The sequence below is a fragment of the Adiantum capillus-veneris genome, chromosome 17 (assembly GCF_014529385.1).
Source record: "Adiantum capillus-veneris isolate H3 chromosome 17, ASM1452938v2, whole genome shotgun sequence".
NCBI lineage: Eukaryota > Viridiplantae > Streptophyta > Polypodiopsida > Polypodiales > Pteridaceae > Adiantum > Adiantum capillus-veneris.
This window is the reverse complement of record NC_140947.1, coordinates 122,871,657-122,891,567: the sequence shown is the minus strand read 5'-3', so window position 1 is coordinate 122,891,567 and position 19,911 is coordinate 122,871,657. Positions and strand designations below refer to the sequence as shown.

At 40.8% G+C, this 19,911-nt stretch overlaps 1 protein-coding gene across 1 annotated transcript; it reads left to right on the top strand.

Annotated features, from left to right (window-relative positions):
- The first annotated feature begins 2,559 nt into the window (after window positions 1-2,559).
- LOC147438003 (serine/threonine-protein kinase UCNL-like) lies at window positions 2,560-5,650 on the top strand. The gene is made up of 2 exons (XM_086486048.1): window positions 2,560-3,126; window positions 4,078-5,650. Exons 1-2 carry the CDS (start codon window positions 2,585-2,587, stop codon window positions 5,192-5,194), a joined length of 1,659 nt encoding a protein of 552 aa, XP_086342174.1. The 5' UTR covers window positions 2,560-2,584; the 3' UTR covers window positions 5,195-5,650.
- The last annotated feature ends 14,261 nt before the right edge of the window (window positions 5,651-19,911 follow it).

Genomic DNA, 19,911 nt, shown 5'->3' with positions numbered 1-19,911 from the left:
ATCAATGAAGAAAACCATCATACCCCTATCTTACATATAAAATTTAGGTCTCACATGATTTAATTGAGCATAGTGACTAGCAACATACTAAGAAACCACTTCTATTGATAACTAGATGTACCCTCAATGTGTCTTAGTTTGAATTTCAAACTATGTGCCTGATCAACTTGTACTCTAGCTACTCATCCAATTCTGACCCATCCAAAGCTAGTGTAAATCAACCCTTGACTTGCTCCAAATTAGCCCCTATCTATGACCGGCTTGATGCAAAATTTGGTGTGTGACCTGATAAAAACCTTCCCCAAAATTCATCTGAATTCTAGTGCACACCGGTGACCAATCGTTGCAAGTGATCAACCCAGGTCAGTCCCCCCCCCCCCCCCCATATAAATATGATACCCCCCTCCCTTATTTTTAAGCTTGGGAGATAAATTATTGGGGGCCAACCCCTAGATTATACGCTTATGTAACTTGTAAAAAAATCCCTGCACTTACGTGGTGTGGTAAGTTTTCCATGGTGAATCCCCTAGGCATTGAAATGCAGGCTCGGATGAGTTTTTGTTATTGCATGTACACTAGCTGTTATGGGCCCTAGTGCTAGCAAACTCATGTTTGTAGCAGCATGCAAATTCATGCATTTCATATCTTATGAGGCTTTTACTCCCAACACGTGCAATATCTCTATAGATTTTATTGTGGGTCTACCAATTACCGTATGAGGACATGACTCGGTATGGATGATTGTAGATAGGTTGACTAAAAATCTATAAGTTTATTCCAACCAAGTCTGTTCCAACTTCGGAGTTAACTTGGCTATTTGTTGACAACCCATATAGCTTATAAGGATTTGTCCTTACACATTTGGGAACACAAATCCATATCAATCTTGCAGATCATCTAGCGATGGATGGACAAATTGACCGTGTTACTCATCAACTAGAAAAACGTATGTTAGCAAGAAGCAATCCGATGGGGAACATTATGTCCCTATTTTGGAGTTTGCTCATAATAGTGAAAAACATGTTGCCACTAGGGTTGGTCACTTCCTACTTATGTACGGGATACAAGAAATATGCTGATAAAAAATTTCGGCAAGTCAAGACAAGGTGTTCTTATGTGCTCCAAAACCTTCAGAAAGTCTCTGATAACTAGTCATCCATCTAGTTACCACTTAGGTGTTGTGATCCATTCCAAGTGGGTTGGCGATTTGGTCTATACACTCTCGTATTCATCCATTTTTTTGTGTCAGTCATTTATGTAAATGCTACATAGGGATAACAATGTCTTCGATCAAGATGTTCTTGTTGATTTGATTGAACCACCCACTCACCTGCATCACCCTAAATGTATTCTTATGGTATAGCTAAAGTAGGAAAACACTAGTGTTCTTAGGAAGACATATCCAATTATGTTTTTGAGGATGAAAACACTTCTCCAAGAGGGGAATAATGCCAACACAAGGGTCCTAAGGGCAAGGCATATGCTAAGGTTAAGAACCTTAGGGAAGGCTCTAGGTTAAGGGGTTTGTATAAATAAAGGTCCTAGGGCAAGGTGCCTATTTAAGGAGACAATTGTGTAGAGATTCAAAGCTAGTGTTGTTATGATTACGTTGTTACTAAGTAGCAATTAGAGTGATGTACTTAATGGAGAGAGAGAGATATAACATACACGAGCGAGAGAGAGAGAGAGAGAGAGAGAGAGAGAGAGAGAGAGAGAGAGAGAGCAAGCAAGTTAGAAAGAGTCTAGAAGCCATCAATGGTCGTCTTGCTTGATTCTCTCTCTAGCTTGCACTTCTTGCGTCCTCATCTTGAGAATGTTTGAACTCGGATGCTAGAATAAGATATATTGGGCATTCTCTAGCAATTGATTCACCATTCTAGAGCTTTGCTTTCAAACAACCTCTTGCTTTTTTTAAAAAAAACTCTTATGCATAGGAAGGGCATTAAAAAAGTGCAGCATATTGTGGACTTGGAGGGGTTTTTTGCATTCTTTCTGTAGCTAAGAAGCTACAGAGACTCTTAATTGGATACAGAATACCATGGCATACATTAGAGACTGTGCTCGTAAAATTCACCAATCCTGGTACCTAATTTGGAATGCAAATTCAAGGATTGGAGCCTTATCCCCTCTTATGGCAACCACATGTTGATTGCAAACTCACTGTGTTTAATGTTGCAGTTGGTCTCTTTTACTCTAAGGATAATGGAGATCAATTTTGTCTTCAACCCTTGAGATGGTGGTTCTTTGTTGATTTGGTCCATAAGGAAACCATCTTCAATTTGATAATGCCAAATTCTTTCATAGTATTGTACCATGTGGGGTGCTCAAACAGAGAAGATTGCTATGCACTATTAGATTTAGGAAGGCTGTCACGTATCAACTGTAAATAATGTAAATTAAACATGGGAGACTGAGAGAGAGAGAGAGAGAGAGAAGAAGAGAAGAAGAAGAGAATTTTAAAGTCGTAGGAAGCTATCCCAAGAGACCTCAAAGATCTATCCCACAAGAGTGAGCCATGATCGATTGATCTCACTTTTAATTGATCTAGCCAAAACCCAACTGCCACAACGGTTTCCCATGTAAAATGGCGGCCTTCAAACCTCCATATGGAGCTTCGCAAAGTCAGGGAAAGGAGAAGAAAGAAAGGGGTGGGACGGAGAGAGAGAGCGAGAGAGCGAGCGAGCTCCTACAGATATTTACTACAGATTTCATAGTGAGTCGTCCAAAATGTCCACACAGACGGATAGAAGACGACTGGAAGATTAAGGGCATGGCTTCGTCACAGGAGTCCTGCCCCAAGGACCTCACCCCACAGGACTTCCTGCCCATCCGCATCCTCGGCCATGGTGACATTGGTACTGTCTTCCTTGTCCAGCTCTGCAGAAACAACAAGAGCTATGCGATGAAGGTGATGCAGAAGGAGGTTCTGCGCCACAAGGGTGAGAAGAGAGCCACTACCGAAAGGAAAGTGCTCTCCATGCTGTCACACCCTTTTTTGCCCTCCCTACATGCCCATTTCCAATCAGAGAAGCATGTCTTCTTCATCATGGATTTCTGCAGTGGGGGCGACCTTAATGTTTTGCAACAGAAACAGCCCATGAAGAGATTTTCCGAGTCCATTACCAGGTATGACGCTTTTGCATATGCTTTTCTTCAGCTCTACCAATGTATGAAAAGTGTGAAATATCAACTCTATATACAGCATATCAAAAGTCTCACACAGGTGCATGGTCGATTCTGGTTGCGCACATGCCATTTACCATGGGCAAGAAGGGGGGTCACCTGCAAATATGTGAATACAGCGAGTGAGCTCAACAGATGGGGTTATTTAGCATCATTTTCAATACAGTTTTGACATAAAAAAGGGTACTAATCAAAGGGGACATACACAAACTAAACTAGAAAAGGGTGTGTGATATTGATGGAAAATTATGCTTTGAATGCAGGTGATATGGAGGGTTTACATACAGTGAATCCCCCGAAGGCGGCCGGGGGGAGGTGGGGGGGGGGGGGGGGGGGGGGGGTGGTAAGAGCCACACAAAGGCACGTATTAGGTTTGCACACCATCTATCAGGGGGCAAGAGCCACACATAGTGATATATATCGTTCTGCAAGTGCCGTGTATTATGGTAGTGCATGTGCCATATAGCACAGGTTAAGAGCTACACATAGGCATGCCCCATGGCCACCACAATGTTGTGTGTTTTGGAACAACTGAGGATAATAACAGCATCCTCCTCCTCGGGTGCTGCACCGAACATCCAAGGAAGAATCACTCAAGCATTTAAGGGCAAGAGCTAGCCCATTGAAACACAACAAGTGAGTCATGACCCCATAGCTGTCTGGTCAATAACAAGAGCATTCTCCTTTTAAATTTCCCAAGTGTTCAGAAGCAAGAGCAAATCTGTTGGGCATATGCTTCTTACATAGCATGTATTGTGAACATTGGTAAGCTCTGCAGTCTTTAATGTTCTGCATGAAGACACTGCAATCGATTATGACTTTGATTCAACCAGTCCACAAATGCTTTTTTTCCAAGCATAGTCGGTGTAATAACAGTGTTTTGGTAGTTTGCAGGTTTTATGCAGCCGAAGTAGTGGTAGCTTTGGAATATCTCCATCAGAAAGGCATCATCTATAGAGATTTGAAGCCTGAAAATATCTTAATTCAGGGAAACGGGCACATTATGCTCACAGATTTTGATCTCTCTTTGGTACTACCTGATAAAAAACCAGAGGCTATGCCCCATCCGGAGCTCAAAAGGAAACACAAAAAAACACTGGGTGCCTTCTTTTCATGCTTCAACCCTTACTTTGGCGAGATGACTGGTGCGAGTGAAGCAAACAGTTGCGATGAACATCCTTGTGCAAGTGGAGAGACAGAGAGTTGTGCGTCTTTACCACAAGAAAAGGGAGCTCAGAAGTTCAACTTTCCCTTTCATATGTGGCCAAGGAAGGCATTGAGGAAAGCAAAACAAGGACGGCATGCGTCCGTATGCCGCTCACACTCGTTCGTGGGCACTGAGGAGTATGTTGCACCAGAGGTTTTATGGGGGAAGGGACATGGCTTCTCTGTAGATTGGTGGACATTGGGCATCTTTCTCTATGAAATGGTGTATGGTAAGACCCCCTTCAAGGGTCTCAACAGGAAGGAGACCTTCTACAACATTCTTTGTAGAGAGCCAGAGTTTCCTTCTCAATCATTTCCGCTTATTGACTTAATCAAAAAGCTGCTCGTAAAAGAGGCTGAAGCAAGATTGGGCTCTTTTCGTGGAGCAGAAGAGATAAAGAAGCATCCATACTTCAAAGGAACTGCATGGAAGCATCTAAGTGAGGTTGCAAGGCCACCTTTTGTACCACCTCCAGTGCATGTACATATTGATAGGAGGACACAGCGAAGTGCAGAGAAATGCGGTAAAGATGAGCCTTCGATTGCAGGAAATCCTCTTTCTTCTTCTTGTCAAGCGAATGCGGCTGCTGCGATTGACAAGAGTGTTGTTCTTCAGGCCATGGATTGTGAGGAGAAGGAGAACTTGCAGGAGGTGACCAACTTCTTACCATGTTATATGAAGACAAGTATAGAAAAGGTAGGGAGTCCGAAGCCCTTGAGGGCAGCTAATGATACTGACATGAAAGGAAGGGCTGTTGATGGAGCAGAGTATGCCAGCATCAAGAAGTGTGGAAAGCCAATGTAAGACATGAGTTGAGAATGATTTTTTGGGTTCATGGCACACAAGCCTCTCAAAGCCAGAATGGCACTGATTTTGATTTTCTAGAACAAGCCTTAGTGAAGAAAGGAGTTACGAGATACAATTGACTTTAGCATGTGAATTGAATGATTGAAGTCTTCTTCTATGGTATCTTAGTTTTTAACTAAATCAGAGCCTCAGATGGGTCCTTTTCATTTTTATTGTATTAAAATGCCAACGTGACCCTTCAAAAACCTTGTTTCCAACCATTGAGAAAAGGAACACAATCAAACTTCCCCCTATGCAGGGTTATCCACTAAGTAAACAAACATGCACCTACTCTTGGGCACTGACGATGTGAGTAGGGATGTCATAGCTGTTGTCCAAGCTATGCATGATAAAGGTGATAATCTTATTCTTCGTGTTTGGACAAGCAACGAAATTGAGGTCACATATTGTCAAGTTCATATCTTTGCTCTTTGTAGGTTTGTAGTAGTATTCATTTTTTGTTTTCGTATTTAGCTTACCTGAGCACTTAAAAATGTGTTCCTTTAGAAGTTGTTGTGTGAAGTTCAAGGATTAAGTTTTTAAGATGTCTAAGTAAGTTGCGTCAACTTATTTTACGCATGCCTTTTCTAAAAACTTTTTTAAGTTAATAATGTTTTGTTTTATCAAAGATTAAGTTTTTAAGATGTCTAAGTAAGTTGCGTCAACTTATTTTACGCATGCATTTTCTAAAAACTTTTTAAGTTAATAATGTTTTGTTTCGTAGCAAACAAAGTGATTTAGTTTGTTTGTTTGTTTTTGTTTTTGTTTTTTCTTTTCTTTTCTTGTGTCCCTTGCTTTTATAGTTTTATGAGTGCTTTATTTCCTCTTATAATTCGTGAGTTCAAAACTATTATGAACTTATGAAGGTATATAAAGTTTGAGCTTGAAATTTAGCGAGGATTTTGTCCGGTACAATATACTCTAATGGGTGGTTTTTTCCTGAATTATGTTTCATTTACATCATATAGCTATATGTGTCTCTTCCTATTGTGTCAATCCATGTTGACATCAAGTTTCAAGTTATACTAGTAGAAGCATGTTATCGCGACAAAGACAATGAGGATATTGAAAAACAATCCCGCAAACTCATGGATTCCATATCCACACATTTTCTTGAGCCAATGTATTATACCAATTAGAACTCTTCAAGAAGTAAGCATATCTATGTCACGTACATTTTTCAATCTAACATGTGCACTAATAGTCATTTTGGTAGGAGATACTTTGATTAAGCATGAGTTGAGTGATCCTCATCAATGTTAGATTGAGAGAGGCAAGTTCAAAAAAATTTAAAAACCTTCCAAAGCATCAAAAATGCAAAAATGAAGGGAATGAAAAACCTCATGACATTGGAAAGCCAAAAGACCTTGTATTCTCTATGTAAAGAGTATGCTTAAAGAACTTTCAGGGGATTCTAATTTGGCTTGCCTTGAATCACTTTCAAAGCAAACTTTCATCTCTTTTATTTCAGCCATGTATCATCACAAGAAGTTTTGGGCAAATTCTCACAATAATTCCCACATTGTGACTTACCTCAACATCATGAGCTTCTGTGAGGGAGGCACTGCATACCTAGCTAGATACGATTGGGGGCAGGGGACCATCGGCCGGGTGGGGGGCAGGGGACCAATTGTAACTAGCTAGGTATGCGGTGCCTCTCGAGCAGAAGCTCATGATGTTATTCATTGTATGAAAAACATTGGAAAAGACTCCGTTTTCCTACATGAGAAAATTTCTAAATCTTCTTGTGCATGGTTGGGCAAGTGCAGTGTAGGTAGTGTACCATAACGTGCGTGCCTTTGTGTAGGTGTCCCCCGTAACCATTGCAAGGGTTTTGGATAGGATTGCTTTCTAGAGTTTCACATGCTCTTGATGCAATGGTATTGTTAAATTGCCCCAATTTTGAATGTTATGTAGAAATACAAATATTTAACTGAAAGAGTTGTTACATTGTCTTGTATGCGTTTTTGTTTGTTTGTTGTTATCAACAATGAGTTTCTCTCGCTCTTGGGGAGTTCACTATATGAAAAGCCTCTACAGTATGTCCCTTCAAAGCCTATTTAAGAACCTTTATTTGTATCTTTGTCATAAGTAAAACACACCCTTTTCTAATTGAGTCTTTAAATACCCTCTTTACATGATGCTCTTCAATTAGAAGAAGCATCTTGTAGGGGCGAAGATGGCTAGGAGTTATATCATTATCTATTGTACACCTTTTTGTTCTCTCTAATTTAACTCCCAAAGTTTTGATGGAAAAACAATCTGTTTCAGCATCAGGCTCGGATCTCTTAAGATTTGTTTGGCAAGATTGGAATCGACATAGAGGAGCTCACACCCAATTTCCTCTCTAAATACTACTTATCCATCCCCCAGGGGGATTTCGCCTTACACAACAGAAGTCTATCGTGCTAGCATCAGTTGGTGGGATCATGCTAACTAGGATTGGCTGACTGACCTTGATCTTTCCTTACAGTATCGAACTAGCCCTTGGGAGTTAACTCTCCTAAAGTCTAGGATGGATGTCTTCCCCAACGACCTGAAATGGACTCTCCACTCTACACAGCCTATGAATCTCAAGGCCTATGTGTGGGAGGGTGGATTCAAGTTAACCAACCCCTTGTGCGAATCTCCCGATCTGAAACCCCCTCTCTTCCTCACTCTTAACAAGAGAGGGAAGATTTCCCTCTCTAGGAAACAATGGGAATTCAAGTTTACAAACATTTGGTCCAAGGCTATCAAACCCAAAAAAGTCTCTGCTTTTATGGTTGATTCTACACAAATCGGTGTGGACAGAAAAGAGGATGCTCCAAGCCAATCTAGGTGATGGTAGATGTGACAGGTGTCACCATCAAATGGAGGATATTTTTCACCTCTTTTTAAATTGTCTTGCCAACTTCCAGGAGCTTGCCCCGCTAGTCAAAGTGTTGGGATTCACTCTTTCCTCGAAACAACTGTTGTTAGGAGATTACACTTGCTTTCTTTCTATCTTTTGAAACAAAGCTAGGGTTGAATTTCTTTGGGCAGAGAAATTTTTTGATATTTGAGGGAGCTTACCAGACACCTAGTCTGAGAATATTTTAATCTACAGGCCTGAAGGTTGTTGCTGTGGACCAGGTCACGTTATACAGAACTAAAAAAGCTATCTTAAAGGATAGGGGATTCCATTACTAAAGGATGATTGAAGGCCAACAACCTTCCTCCTCAACTTTGGATAAGACGTACCCTCAAGAGAAAACGGTGGGAGAAGTGTCAAGACGTGGAGATTAGCCACCTGGAGTCTCAAGACCAGGAAGGGAATATGTTCATTTCCCAACTGCAAAATGAGATTGATGCCCTGTCTCAGTATGCTTAATGTAACTCTTGTAGGATTTTTTGATTTACCAGATTATGTAATCTGTAGGCTGGCTCGGCATCCTATCAATGTAACTTTTGTTTCTTTCTAATACAATTCCCTGCGCTTATGGTAAAACTGGGAGAAAATGGAAAGTGGTTATGAGCAAGTCGCAAGGTGTCGAGACTAAGCAAGTCTTAAGTGGGCAAGGCCCATAGGCACGGCCACTAGTCCGAGGGCTATAAGAATTGGGAGGGTCCTTGGTCCTCACAGGGTATCAGAGCTTAGAGCTCTCTCTCTCTCTCTCTCTCTCTCTCTCTCTCTCTCTCGCCTTGAGGAAGGAGGAAGATGGGGACGAGGGCTTGTAGCTTAGGCGAGGTACATGGAGGGAGCATGGAAAAGCATAAAGGCGTGGTGGTGAGCCACAAGGGCGCCAGGAAAGGCATGCATGAAGCATGTAATCCATGCAAGGAAGGGGTGGTCGAGGAGGAAGCTCGAGGAGCTGTAAGCCGTGCAGGAAAAGCCTCTTGCATGGAGGAAGGAGCCAAGCCGTTTGCGGCGGGGGTGGAACCAAAGAGGAGTGCATTGGCATGGGTATCAATTTTCGCTTCATGAGCGAGCCAAGGTGACGTGTCCTTTCTCTCTCTGCGCTGCTCGCTACCCTGCATGCCATAGCCAAAGCTTAGTTTTTGGGGTGTTTTTAAGTGGCCAAACTTCCTCCAAGGGGTATTCCCACCCAATTTTTGGCAAAATCAAAAATTTGATTTCTGAATTTACTACTTACAGAATGACAAAATCCGTTCAGTGCCTTGCTTGATGCCATCAAAGCTCAACCAGATTTTTATCCAGAAGATATCATTATCTCAAGCAATGTTTAAGATTTAAGGAAGGTTTAATTAGTCATCATAGACAATCAAGCAAGGCTCGATTGTGTGAAGGCATTCGAGCAAGGAGGTATTCCTTGCAACATTCAAACATGAAGTAGGGAGGATATCAAGCAAGGCTTGATTCTTTACAACCACGACTTTCAATATGACGAGCAATTCAAGTTTGCTGGAGCAAAGCTTTATATAAGGTGTGTGCCAAGCAAGGCAAGCATCACACAAAATTAATACAAGGCAAGGTATACGCAAGGTGTATACATAGTGACAAGCTTACTCTCAAGGAGACTTCGAAGATTTGATTACGCTATCGGGCCGACATGGTCCAAGCCAAGAGATAAAGTGGTTACTAATTTCGCCTCTCTCATGCTCATCACCTCCAAGCGAAGTATCCATTCCGCTTTAAGTGATGACCATCGTGAAGTCGTGGGTTCTTGTGGTCTTGGGTTCTTAAGTTCACGAGGAACTTAGGTTCTTGGGTTCTTGAGTTCTTTAGGTTCTTGCGGGTCTTGAGGTTCTTGAGGTTTTCTTTCGCTTGCAATCTGTGTTCGAGAAGGATCTTCTCTTCACCCGAGTTCTACTCCTTTCCGCGAGTGCACCCCTTGGCGGCTTTGCGCTCACACCAAGGTTGCTTTTTCTCACCTCACGTCGATTGGCCGGCCGCTAAGTGCACAGTCCGCTCTCAATGAGTGAAAAGAGACACAAGGGGAGGTTGGACAAGCCCTTCTTTCCTGGGATTTCTGTCACTCTTCAAAAACACGACTAGGAATCGATACGTCCAAGAGAACTTGGGTTCGTGCGACCACAACAAGCAAAAAAAATTATTGTGATTCTTGTGGTTCTTTCCTTGAGTGATACAGAACACTGTCAAAGCTCTGATTCCAATGTTAGGTGCAGCGGAATGAATGTTTGTGCTTTGCTCAAGATGAGTGCTCCGAACTGTGTTCAAGGTTCCTTTTGTTCTTATGGAAGGTAGAGCCTTCCGTTCTTAATGAGAGAATGCTATGATCACAAACAAAGTGAATGGACATTGTGCATGCAAGTGTATGAAATTAAGAGATAGAGAGAGAAGAGAGATACGACACTAGAGACTTTGTAAAACCCTCCTCCGAAGGCCCCACTCTCTATGGCGAGAGCGGTCTACTTATGATTGCAAAAACCTCTACAATGCTTAGACTTGCCGACAAGGTCGACGACAATGAGGACGACGACAAGATGGACTGAAATCTGAAAATGCTAAGGGCTGAAATCTGCAAATCTTTATCTGCTGAATTTTGACTCTATACCGATGAGGATGTCGATGGCGACGATGCGACGAAGATGCGCTGAAAATGCAGATGTTGAAATCTGCGTGTTTCGGTCTGAAATTGTAAACCTTGCGGAAACTGACCGTGTGATGAGGAGCTGCTGCGGGAAGGTGAGATCTGCGAGGTTCGGGACTTGAATTGCGGTGTCTAAGGGCTGAAAACTGAAAACACTGATGGTTCTAGGTTCCGTCACGGAGAATCTGCAAAACACCATGGTTGATCTGCAAATCAAAAACGCTAGGGCTGAAAATCTGCTTTGCTACTGACGGTTGTCTTGCAAATGCAAAACGCTAGGCTGATGTGATGTTCTGCTATCGTCGGAATCTGCAAGTGCAAAAACGCTGGCTGATCTGGTCCAAAACGTTAGGTTGTTGTTGTGGAGCAAAAATGCTAGGACTCTTGGGTTCTGCTAAGAAGTTGCCTGTTGAGCAAGGTGCTCCTGCTGCCTCTTCTGCCAATTAGTGCTAGTCTAGGTTTGCTTATATACAAACTTACTCAATTTGCCCTACCTACTTTCCAACAAAAGTCACTTAAAAATAATAAGTGAAAAATATCAAAAATAGGAAAAATAGGCTAAATGCACTGGAAAATTCCCCTGAAGGATTCTTATGGATTCTGATGGGAATGCTTATGATCATGCTGTGTGCAACCAGAGGTATGCATCTACACTAAGTGACTGGTCATGCACGGTTTGTGAACAGACTCACAAAAGTGCCAGATCACTTCCTATTCTAAACTGACTTGACTGAACTAACCCCTTGTCATGTTGTAGCTTGTCCACGGACACATAGGGTTGGATGTGTCACATGACATCTATTGAAGCTATGTATAGATCCAACAAAAAGACTATATAAGAATGGGAATGATGGAGTATTGAGGCTATGTATAGAGCCAACAGAAAGGAATGTGTACTTGAGACAAGCTCATGTGCAAACCATGGGAATTTACAATGGGAAAGTGCAAACATTTTAGTGATTGATGAGACTTGGTTTTGTAGTGGTCTAATATGAAACAAAGTGTATATGAGTACATTATCTCGTGTGACATTTGCACAAATCAAGCACCTGTAGAATATGCAACACCTTCCAAGAAGCAATTGCACCCAATTGGAGTTTGTACATTGTGGATTACATAACCAAAGGTGTCTTACCAAAGGAGATAAGTAAACCTAAGAGAAAATACATTCTGGCCAAAGTAAAAAGCTACATGTTGATCAAGGACTACTCTACAAGCAAGAAAAGGAAAACCAATTGCAAATATGTGCCATGAAAAGTGACTATATACCAATTTTTGAGAAGACTAATGGTCACAAAAAGCGGACATTTTTCTGCATATAAAACGGTGAGAGCAATCCTTGTCATAAGAATTTGGTGGCCAACCTTGATGCCGAAGTATTTGTGAAGTGTTGTGACAAATGTCAACCTACCAAAGCACCTACGCGATGAAACAAAATGCCGCTACGACCTATGATGGGAGCAAGGGCTTTCGCAAAATGGAAAATTGACTTTGTCGGACATATCACACCTCCCACATACAGAACACATGCTCAATATATCATTGTGGCCATAGACTATCTAACTAAATGGGTTGAAGCCAAAATGACACAAAGAAACGATGCCAAAATGACAACATAATTCTTGTATGAAAATGTCTTTACAAAATATGGACTACCGATTGAAATAGTGAGCGACGAAGGGACTTACTTCATTAATGAAATGATTGACATCTCTTTCTATTGAAGCAATTCAGACATCATTCGAATGGGCTTGGAGGTATGGATGTACACATTTGTATCTAGATGGTAGATGGATCAAGTGAAAGAGTACTTGTTGATACTAGAGCACGAGTTAATGACATCAAATATTCAACATACATGAATATTTCAATTGACAACTAATCAGGTTGAGCTCAGAGCTACAAACAAAGATACAATGGTCAAATTAGGTCAATCCAAGGTGTCAATCAGCATAAATATCCATCAATGCCCACACCGATTCCATGTAATGGAGGATATTGATCTTAATGAAACAATCATCTTGTGTGTCTCATGGATGCGCAAGTTCAAAGCAGTTCCACATTGACAGGAGGAAACCTTAAAGGAGTCAAACTTAAACGGCATATCTTATGCCACTCCCTTGGTGTAAACTAATCATATTTGGGATGACCAACCCGTTAATACCACATCACATCCTAAATTATAGTCTAAACATGTTCGACAACTTCATGGACAACCAACCAAGTACATATGGATAAAGAAGTCAATCATGGTAGATAAACCAAAGCTGGTATGGCTACCCAAGTCCAAAGCTCCGAAAGTGCCTTACGTCTCAAAGAAACAACCACCATTTTTTTTTTTGCAACCCTCAAAGAGCTTATACTTGGAAGTGCCATCCTCTTCCATCAAATTTAGCATGGATGTAGTATGTTGTGGATGCTTTTTTCCCTTCAAACCATGTAAGAAATATAACTTGATTGTTATCCTCTACCATATGATGGTGATTGTTTTCCCTCTACTTTATGGGTATGGTGGGATAATGAGAATCTCTTTGATAGACCTTAAAAGTGGTTATTGCTAGATTAGCATATACTCATAAGGCATAAACAACATAGCTTTTTGAACTACATTTGGATTATGTGAGTACATAGTGATGCCCATTGGATGCAACAATGCTCCAACAAGCACATTCCACCAAATGATAGATTGAGTTTTTTGAAGGCATAGAACTTACACAAGAATATTCGTCGATGATATCATAGTGTATTCTAAGTGCTTAGAAAAGCAAAAGAATCAATTACAAACTATTTTTCAAGTGTTGCAAGAGAAGATGTAACCTATGATGGATACACCACATAGGATTGTAGTAGCTAATGGCCATTAGTCATTTACAAGAGCAAGTTTTACTTATTGCTAGGGCAAGCCTATGCCACAATTGATTTTAGGAATTAATTTTTGGTTTTGGAAACACCAAGATTTTAAGAAAATTGTCTTAAGGTTGGCAAGGCCAATGCGTGAAAAGCCTTGGAAAATTTTATGTGACTGGGCAAAGATGGCTACAAAATTGTCTTAAGGTTGGCAAGGCCAATGCATGAAAAGCCTTGGAAAATTTTATGTGACTGGGCAAAGATGGCTACAAAATCTCGATCCATTTTTGGGTACTTAATCATGGCATGTAAGCCATGTCTATGGATTCCAATTTTGGTCATTTACATGATTTATCAATATCCTCTATGTGCCAAAATCAAAGCACCAATCCAAAATTTTGAAGATATGTTTTCTCTAGCTATGCTTTGATTGTTCCTAGTTGGTTTCTTTGGTAACCATGGCTCGCAAGAATCATTCTTTTGGAATCTTACTTAGATGATGAGAGATTTTCTTGATCTCATGCATGATTTTATATCACAATTTCATCTTTTCAACATGCTTTACAGAATAAAAGTATATGCTGGCTTAGAATGTATTTTTTGGAAAGCGCATTTGTGCATTTTCTACACGATGTTATTGTGATAAGGTAGTCAATATGTGCATATATGCCTTGATTTTCTTGCTCCCTTTATGAATATTTTGATTTCAAGGCCAATTCTATGCTTGCTCATGCAGATGTACAAACAGTGTGAGGCATGGATAACTATAGTGTTTGCTTGAATCTATTAGATGATATGCTTTTTCTGTGCATATATTGCTTAGTATCTTGCTTTCTAGATGTTATTTATGTCTATTTTGCGATACTATGGCCAAGAGGATCACTTAAAAATGTTCCTACCACATGGTGGTGTAACATGAAGTTTCTTTTCAAATTTTGGACAGCATGTCCAATATGTGCTTTCTCATGTTTTCTACTATCTCAACATACTTAGATGAGTATGATTCATGAGCATGCAGCTATTCCATCATGAAAAATGTACACAATTAAGGATACAAAAGTTTCAATTTTTTTATTTCCACAAGGCATCGATATGAAGTGAATGTGCTTGAGCATCACTTTGTGTTTACAAAATACCAATTTTTATGCTACTCAAGGAAAGAAAGCTTTCCACCTAGTCATACAAGGTATGTCAAATCTAGATTCTATGAGTATCTTCTCTTTAATCCTTTTGATCATGATTAGGACACATAGAATTTCTTATTTTTATGCTTTTATGCAAGATTGTATCACATATTGAGACATAATATAGAGTAATTTTTACTAAAGCAATCTAAGATTATAGGAAACACCAATCCTTATGTCTAAGTTTGTGTTAATGGGGATGGATGAAATAACAAAGTCTTCGTGGTAAACCATAGTTTGATTCCCATCATATTTTTGTTTGCAGTACCCTCAAATCAATAGTTTATGAATATTTTCGTGGTATGGGACATTGACATGTATGGATTATTGTGGAAGATGAAGCTTCTTTTTAGTATCACTTTTCTATAGTTCTTTTGGTGGAATTACAATTTTCTATCACAAGCATCTCTTGTTTGAGTCCCTTCTTATTGGTCTTGAGCGAGGATACTGACCATATTTGTAATGGAAATGACCTATGGACATTGAGAATAGCGGAATTAAGAAAACTGTATTGAGCATTTTTATGGGACTACTTTTAGAAATAGAGGGTGAACTTGATTAAAGGAAGCAACATAACCAATATACTTAATTAACTCGGCATAAACAATACTTTGTAAGAGAGAGAATTAGAGAACTTGAGAGCAGTTGAGGACCAAATTTATGTGGAGCCGGTCCCCCCTCCAAAAGGATTTTGTATTATAGTTTCTCCCATAAAAGAGAGACATGGTACAATACAAGATTTGTGTTCCTTGAAACCTTGATGGTGCAATGAAGATAGGAAACTTCATGCACCACAATTATGCCCGTAACTTAGCTAAATGAAAGCATTAACTTGTCCCCGGCCTCAGTCCCAAGACCTCAAACACCTTTGAAGATGGAGAGAGCTAGCAGGGAATGAGGGTAGGGAAGAAGAAGAAGAAGCATTCTTATGAGAAAGAAATAGTTCCTCACTTATCATCACTCTTTTTGCTTAGCATAGTATAATTAGCATAGTAATGATGATGAAGAAGATGGCAAGCTTAAGCATTGAAGCATGGCTCTTGGTTGGATTTGCATTCCATAGCCAAGAGTGTTGGTTTAGGCTCTCAACTTCTCAACAACAAGATTGGAAAAGGAGATGAAGCTCTTGCACTTAGAACTTCACACAATGAGTGTGTGTGTGTGTGTGTGTGTGTGTGTGTGTGTGTGTGTGTGTGTGTGTGTGTGTGTGTGTGTGTGTGTGTGTGTGTGTGTGTGTGTGTGTGTGGAGGGGGGAGAGAGTATATGTTGCAAGCTAGCCCTCTCCTTGCTTGAGTGGAACCCCTCTTATAGCTCATGCATCAAGCTCATTGGCTCTCTCAAGCCTAGCCAATCATAAGCCTAGGTCAAGTCAAGCAGTAGAGGTAGCCTTTGGACAAGTGTCCTCCTTTTCCCTTTGAGAGAGAGGGCTTGAAAAATACCTAAAGAATCAATTTAATTAGTTAAATTCTCATTGGAGCTCTCTAAGGGTCAATCAATAGGCTTTAGGCACACCTTGAGGGAAACCTAGCTAGGCTTGACATGTGTCCCTTTTGGCTCTTGAGAAAGGAGTGCCCTTTGGGAGATGGAGGAGTCATTCAACTCCACCTCCTATTCTCATGGCTCGCCCCCTCCTTTGTAGGCATATGTTTTGACTTTCAAGACCCCAAGCACCTTGGTCCCTTACATGCTTAAGCACCTCAATCACCTTACTCATCAAGCATGGGATGAGCAAGTGCATGGCATCTCTCTCTCTCTCTCTCTCTCTCTCTCTCTCTCTCTCTCTCTCTCTCTCTCTCTCTCTCTCTCTATGTGTGTGTGTGTGTGTGTGTGTGTGTGTGTGTGTGTGTGTGTGTGTCATCCCCTAGCTTCAAGGGCTCGCCCCCTCCTTGTAGGGATTTGGGTTTACCTTCAATCACAAGCCTAGATTTAAGCATGCACCTTAGCTATCAAGCATCTCATGCAACTTTAATCATCATCTAATGATCGTCGCATTAGGGTTGTAGCACCTCTTCTTGATCGTCGATTTCTAGGGGGTCTTCAATAATTGGTTCTTTTGGTGGCTCTCCTTTGTAGGGCTTAAGTAGGCTCACATGAAAAGCATTGTGTGTGAGCCAATGGTTTGGAAACTTGAGTTCATTGATTGGCTTCAAGATTTGAAAGGGACCATAGTATCTTTTTGCTGATTTAGCATAATACTTTTGATGGCTCGTAGGATTTTTTCCCATCGTTTGCCTCAATCATGTGTGTGTGTGTGTGTGTGTCGTGTTCATTCCTTATGATTTATGAGCATCCTGCCTCGGAGTTGAGTTGTCAAAGACTAGCTCTCTCTCTCTCTCTCTCGCTCCGACAAAGACATACATATATGGAGAACTAGCATACAACAATATTGCCACCAGCTCCAATGCTGGAAATGAAGGCGTGCTATAATATGATGGTAAGAAAATATTGTGGGTAGCCCACTCACTCCAAATGAAGTGATTGGTTTAGTTGGTCACATCATTCCATGTTTAAGATTACAGTATCAACTGTTGATAGCTATTCATTTAAGTGATTTCAAGTAAGTAATATATTATATACATTTATAGTCCTCAGGAGAAAGAAGAAGCACTACAAGAGGTTCTTCAACGTAGCGACGCTCAAATGTGGAAAAGTCTCGACGTCGCTATCTATGAGCATCGCTATCTATGAGCGTCGCTATAGTCTTTGTTATATAGCGATACTCATAGCGATGCCTATAGCGATGACGACCCTGTAAGAATAATCCAAGAGCACCAAAAACTCAAATTTATAGATCTGAGTTTTGACGCTCTCTACGAAATAGGTATACCCATCTCTCTCTCTCTCTCTCTCTCTCTCTCTCTCTCTCTCTCTCTCTCTCACACACACACACACACACACACACACACACACACACACACACACACACACACACACACACACACACACACAGAGGAGGACGGGAAGGAGATCCAAGTATGCTCCCTATCTCTCCACTCTCTCATGTTTCCTTCCCCTCTTTCTTTCTCTCTCCCACACACACACACATTGTGTGTATGAGAGAGAGAGAGAGAGAGAGAGAGAGAGAGACAGAGAGAGAATGTACACACACTACATAAACAAACAACTCACACACACACACACACACACATTGAGAGAGAGAGAGAGAGAAAGATAAAGAAGTTAAAGAGAGAGAAAGAGAGATAAATAAAGAGAGAGAGAGAGAAATAAAATGAAATGTTTTATTAAACGTCTTCAAAATGCCAGAATGATTTATGAGACCAATCTGATGAACCCCTTGTGGATCTAGTCTAATGTCTGCATTGTCTGAGAAAGTATTGAATTGGTCGAGGAAGAGCTTCGTCAATGTCCGCCTTTGTAAATAGACGTATTGAGCGTCTCCCATATCGTGTGAAAGAGAGAGAATGAGAGATTAAGAAACATATATAGATAGAGAGAGAGAGAGAGAGAGAGAGAGAGAGAGACAGAGAGAGAGAGAGAGAAAGATATAGAGATAGAGAGAATCATAGGTTTAGGATTTAGTTTTGATATTTAATTTAGAGTTTACGTTAGAGTTGAGGTGTAGATTTAATGTTAGAGCTTTGGGTTTAGGTTTAAGATTTAACTCTATATTTAAGGTTTAGAGCATAGTTAGGGATATTTAAAGATAGTTAGTGATTAGAGCTTATAGTTGAAAAAGAAAAAACTTAGCGAGCGAACCTTGCTTCGGCAACATGATGGAAGAGAAGAGGGAGAGAAAAAAAAAGGGGGAAGGAAGGGGGGCAAGAGTAAGAAGACGTGACACAAGTCTACACCAACGTGTTTCTTTTAATTAGCTCATCAATGGTGTAAACACAAGAGGGATATGGGGGGGGTATAAATAGGGAGGTGTGGTTCCAAAAAACTGTACAAGGTACCATATTTAAGAGGGAGAGACCTACTAAAAGATAGGTTATGACCAATCTTAAGTGGATACTAACAAAAAAGGAGGAAAAGGAAGAGAGTTAGTAGGGTGATAAAGTTGTGAACGGGGTAATAAAGGAGTGAAAAAATGTACAAAATATGGACTACTCAAAAAAGGAGGTTGACTTAGCCTAAGGAACGGGTGGAGCTTAGAGACGTCATAAATAAAGGAGGCAGAATTTCACTTCACCTCAATAATTCCACAAGCAAATGACAAACCCCAACCTCAGCTGGGAGAGCATAGCGAGTTGGGGGAGGGGGGGGGGGGGGGGGGGGGGGGGGGGGGGGGGTTAGAGAGAACAGTGCCAAGACTGGGCGCATTCAACCAATAGATCAAAGGTCTTGGTAAGTGTGCAAGGTTGGTGTTAGATTTAAGAAGTTTAGTGAGGGGTTTGTTAATGGAACGAGATAAGTTGAGATTGCGGATTAGAGGTGATAAAGGAATTTTGACGATGGTCGGTGAAGGTTTGGTTTTAGACAACTTATGGAGAAGAGGGAGTCTCAGTAGGAGAGGTAGAGAAAGCAAGCTTCCAAAAGGGGGAAGGGATATCCCTTTGCTCTTATCCTAGCAAAGAAAAGGTTACGAATAGAGATAAAGCCCGAAAGAGAGCTTTCCCTTATAACGTACCTCTTAAGCTATGAGAGAATAAAAGCAATATTTTGGTGTGTACAGTGCCATGATTGCCAAGGGATATAGTTGTAGGAATTAAGATTTTTTTGGTGGCAATAGGTATCAACGATCCCAGAAGCAGCAAAAGAGGGACCTTTGAAGAAATGAATGTCCATAATAAAAGCTTCTTGAGAGGAGATTGAAAGAGAAATTTTGATATGTGCTTGGAGAGGGTGCCCATACTCTTGGAAGAGCTCACTTAAGCTAGAAATAGGACCATCCCAAATTCCAAAGGCATCATCTACAAATCTCTTGGAGTAGAGAAGGGAAGGACAAGATAGGAAATTCATGCCTTCCTAAAAAGAAAAGGAAGAGGCATGCATACACAACCACAAAGTTAGACCCCATTGCAGTGCCCTTAATTTGGTGCCAAAATTCTTTATTGAAGGAGAGATAATGGTGGTTGTCCATCATAGGAAAATTAACAAGGATAAGGAAATTTTATCAAAGGAGGCGCCTGGTACACTAACCTCTAATCCT